This window comes from Populus nigra, chromosome 9 (genome assembly GCF_951802175.1).
Source record: "Populus nigra chromosome 9, ddPopNigr1.1, whole genome shotgun sequence".
Lineage (NCBI taxonomy): Eukaryota > Viridiplantae > Streptophyta > Magnoliopsida > Malpighiales > Salicaceae > Populus > Populus nigra.
Genome location: NC_084860.1, coordinates 3,946,177 through 3,950,850, shown reverse-complemented (window position 1 = coordinate 3,950,850; position 4,674 = coordinate 3,946,177). Strand labels below are relative to the sequence as shown.

Below are 4,674 nucleotides of genomic sequence, written 5' to 3'. Positions count from 1 at the left end.
TAGAGAGAAATTGCTGAGCTTTTATAAGCAAGCTTCAAGCTATACAAGGATGTACAAATGTGCTAGATACAATTTTATAAGACCCCGTCTTTAACTAAATCAACTTCACCTGCCAACCCACAATAACTCGGGTTGGATTTTCTTCTGACAGGAAGCGGGAAGACACTGCTGAAATTCTTAGAGCCCTAAATTTTGCCAAATGAATTCCAGCGATTATGTTATATTAAGAAAAGGAAGTGTACTGCTCATCCAAAGACCATATAAGATGGCTATTCCTGGCTGTACTCATCACCTATCTTATATGAGAATCATACAAGTCGAAAAGGTTGTCAGGAAGAATCAGCGGCAGCTTATCTATATACATGAAAAGCCTTCTAAGATTCTCTCTCGTCACGGTGGCCGTGTCCACAATGTCCCGGCTGTCAGTAAATACCCAGAGATCTCCCGAGTTTACTCTCTTGAGACTGTCACGACAGAAGGGGCATGACTGGGATCTTGTTCGCCTGCAATTCATTGCAACATATTAGTATTTTCAGGTATGATGTAAACATTAAGAATCAAAGCAACAACCAAATACAACATAGAACAGAGAAAGAGCTAGGCACTTGCATCTGACAAATACACCAACCAGAAAACATAATCAATTAGAACAATATTCAACTGATGAGGATTCAAGGTGGAGCCAGACACAAAAACCTTCTGCATTCTCAGCCTGCAGCAGGCCCAACAACTACGCATTCCATCTTCATGATGAGCTTTACAAGTATCATAGCGTGGGAAGAAAAGAAGGATGATAGTCAAGACAGACAAGGTCTAGAAACCTATCATAAATCAAGGTTACAAAGATAATGATGGTGAAGCCATGCCACTTTAACAAATTTATTTGAGTGACTAGAATGACAAGGCTTTTTGCACCCCACGAGCAAGCAAGCCTCAAATTGCAGAATCAATTTCATGGTCTAGGCACTAGCCAAATAAACCTGCCAGGTATCATTACTGAATTCTTACAAAATTCCAACTTGAATTACCTGCCTTTCCAATGATTACAGAAAAACGAGTGTAATGGGATCACATATACATGTTTCCTCAGAAATAAAAATGATATCATTCTAGATAATTCGCTGATCAACCCGTGGAAATTTATCTCCATTATTTCAGGCTGCTGATACAGAGTCCTCCGGTACAATGCACAACAGTTATTATAGCATTTCCTTTAAAGTCACAGCCCAACTGTAAGCCAGGATAGGATGCCAAGGATCTTGCTAAAGTCAACTGCCATGAGCAAGAACACCTTATCTTTCCCTGGTCAGGGATTCACTATGATACATGTAACCACAAATAAAACAGAATGGAGCAATTCTAGTTTGCTATTGTATTTCACATTTATGTGTAGAGATTGAAACCTGCATTATCTAACAGGATAAGAAGACAGCCTAATAGAAGCACATACCATGTGCTTGACACAAAAACTTGGCCAGCCTCAGAAAGCAGCAGGCTAACTCCAGCACTTCAAGAGGAAGAGAGAGACAGGGGGGGAGAGAGTACCATTCCCGGTAACATTTCAAGCACATGGCATGGTTGCAGTTGGGCAGTACTATCTTGCTATTCATCTCCATGCATATTCCACACTCTTCTTCTCTTTCAATGTCAATGTCAGTATGCTGCCTATGTTCCTCATCATCTCTTCTTCGGTACCTTTCCACGCATACTGCCTTCTGCTTCTTATCTTCTGTATCAGTGACCCCTCTTTGAAGTTGCAATAAAGAGGGATAAATCACAGCTGGCCATAGTAGCAATGCAGATTTATGATAACATGGAGGAACTAACTTAAGTGATTAAAAAATATATTACACTTGAAAATATTTGGAAGATAGAAATTTACCATAGAACTCTTTGATGCTTGCTTTTCTTTCATGAGTGAACATGGTCGTTGTGCCATCCACATAAACCTGAGGCATGGGGAAACAACCAAGTTCAGGCTTTTCTATGATTCAGTTAATTAATACTAGTGAAAAAAAATTCCACTGACTAATCTAAATGAACAAAGTTCAACCTTATAAATTAGGATCCTTAGCAGTCCAAGTGCACCTGCAAGATGGCAATCTGTCCACTGAAAAAGAAAAAGAAACAGGTTTGCTGCTGGAGCATATGACATTCTCATCTGAAGACAGGCTCCATCATAATCCCTTGAAAAATCTGATGCCCTGCACCGAAGATTGAAAGATAAAAATTTAAACAGGTATAAAAATCTAGCAATAGACTCAAGTTAGCAAGCTCATAATTCTCATCGGTAAGATACAGAAACTAGTAAAATGTATGAGCATGATGAAAGACAAAAGATAAAAGGAGAAAAAAGTCAAAGCATACTTAAGCATAACCCCCGCCCAAATCCATCTTAGTTTCCCCTGACCATTTTGGCATATGGGTCCACATTAATCAAGAATTTACAGGACTTAACTTCAAAGTTTTAAAACATTTTAAATATGTTGTGAAAGAAAAAAATGATTAAAAAGGATGCTCTGTGCAAAAATATCCATTCTGAAAATTCCATGGAACCGGTAAAGTTTTCAGCTTTCAAAAACTTTAAAAGAACTGGTTGGGTTGTCCTTTACACAACTTAACTCACGCTCCAAATGACAACATCTCTATGATCCAGATATCATTAACAAGCATATCTAAATACGTGACTGCATTGAAACATGATAGGTAGGAAGAGGGAGCGGCAATAAATAATCCAACCACGGCGATCATATCATTATAAACAACACAAACACAGTGATGACTCTGTTAAGGAGGTGGATCCCATAAATCATGTATCATGATAATGAAACTAGCCCCCTCTATCCTTCAACACAAACACAATGCCTTCCAATTGCTAAAGCAAATGCAAAATGCAAAACCCACATGGATATTTTCAACCGGGACATCTTTGAAATGACATTTCAAGTTATAGGCTAACACAGAAAAGTTCCCAACTTTAACCACGAGAATCATTGCAACAATTTCACATATCACAAACCAATAATCCAGGAATTAAAACAATCGTGCTTGATGCTTGCCTTTATCATGAAATGCAGCCACGCCAAGCACAAAGTGAACAATCTAAACTCGAAAGCTAACCGCAAGAATCAAAAGCCGTAAAAATATCCATCTTGAAAAATCTAAATACACAGAGAAGAGTTGCAACATTTCAGAGAGAGAGGGTAAAAAATAACTTGAAATTAGACTTTGTCAAGCAAATTTTACATAACAACAACAACTGGATATGTTAAATGACAATTCATATAACTCATTCTGAAAAAAAAAACGAAAAAAAGCAGTGGTAGTGGTAGTTAAATTCAAATAAAAAAACAAAATTTAAGAACAAAAACCTAAAGAAGTTGAATTTAAGACCACAAAAAAATATATTTTAAGAACAAAAAAACAAAACCTCATCAATCTAACAAGAAAAATATAAAAAAAAAATGCAAAAAGTCAAATACTTCTATCATTCCATTCAAGCACCAACCAACAGAGAAAAGGAATTCCGAAGAAAAAATCACACACAAAATGTAACAAGAAAACCCAGGAAAAAAAAGAACAACTTACAGAGTATTAGCATGTTGAAGATCAGCTTCAAGAACTTTAATAGAGTCCTTAAAAGACTTTGTCATAGACCCTATATACATATCTCTCATTAAAAACCTCCAAGCAACCGGATTCTCTCTTTCGGCTAAAAACCTTGAAAATTTTTCTTCTTTTATCTCCACCAAAACCTCCTTTTCTTCTTGTGGTGGTGGGGTTGGTTCTTCTCAGAGGAGCTTCTTCTACTCTGTTCTTGAAAGGGAAGCCATAGACAGAGAGAAGACACGTGGATTAGAGAGTGGGATGCCGTGGAGCTAGCGTTGAAAATTTAAAATTTTTTAAAAAAGAAAAGAAATTTACTAATTTCGAAGATGATTCAAATGGTATTTAATTGAAACCAACAAGGGTATAAGCGTCCATTTCAAAAAGGACAGGCTGATTATTTAATTCCTGACACATTTTAGATTAGGTTGTGTTTGCTATATTCATACAACAGCAAGGAGTTTCCTGCTTCCCCTGGTCTAACAAAACAGACAAAAAATTATTTTAAATATTGTTTATTTAAAAATATATTAAAATTTAATTTTTTTATTTTTTATATTGAAATATTAAAATAATCTAAAAATAATAAAATAAATAATTTAAAAATGAAAAAAAATAAAATTTAAAAATATGATTAAACTGCAATATTAAATGAATTTTTCGCTATATTCTTTATTTTTTTTGTTTGAATTTTAAAAACAATCTTAGAGAAATTTTCTTTAATGAGGGTTATTAAGATAATTTGAACATGATATTTAATTTGGATAACTACAAAAAAAATCTCATATAATTTGGTTTAAATTACAATTATTCATTTCAATTTTTAATTTTATATACACATGCACGCTTAATATACTTCTAGAAGAAAAATAACAAAAAATATCTTATTATTTACAAGAAAAAAAAATACTATTTAATGACTAAAAAACTTATATTAAATATTACAGTTTTGTCATTAGATTAAAAAAAAAAAACAATAGCCACGTCCTTCAGCTTTTTCTCCTCTCTTTTATAAATTCTAACCCTAAATTCCCAAATAATTGCTCAAGGAGCCAGTTTTTTTATTCT

General features: G+C 34.6%; 1 protein-coding gene across 2 annotated transcripts; it reads right to left on the bottom strand.

The window, feature by feature from the left end:
• Positions 1-3,910, bottom strand: LOC133703049 (E3 ubiquitin-protein ligase AIRP2-like). 2 transcript variants are annotated; one of them, XM_062127450.1, is made up of 5 exons: positions 3,589-3,904; positions 2,054-2,204; positions 1,883-1,949; positions 1,546-1,780; positions 1-503 (listed from the first exon to the last, which is right to left on the bottom strand). In XM_062127450.1, exons 1-5 carry the CDS (start codon positions 3,675-3,677, stop codon positions 293-295), a joined length of 753 nt encoding a protein of 250 aa, XP_061983434.1. In that variant the 5' UTR covers positions 3,678-3,904; the 3' UTR covers positions 1-292. The 2 variants fall into 2 exon arrangements, with proteins under 2 accessions (XP_061983434.1, XP_061983435.1); XM_062127451.1 differs by having other exon boundaries at positions 228-503; positions 1,451-1,780; positions 3,589-3,910.
• Between the last annotated feature and the right edge of the window lie 764 nt (positions 3,911-4,674).

Coding starts and splice junctions, on each gene's coding strand:
- LOC133703049 (XM_062127450.1), bottom strand. CDS start 3,677: ATGAGAGATATGTATATAGGGTCTATGACAAAGTCTTTTAAGGACTCT. Junction 2,205..3,588: donor CTTCAACATGCTAATACTCT/GTAAGTTGTTCT, acceptor TCTTCGGTGCAG/GGCATCAGATTTTTCAAGGG. Junction 1,781..1,882: donor AAGCATCAAAGAGTTCTATG/GTAAATTTCTAT, acceptor TACTATGGCCAG/CTGTGATTTATCCCTCTTTA.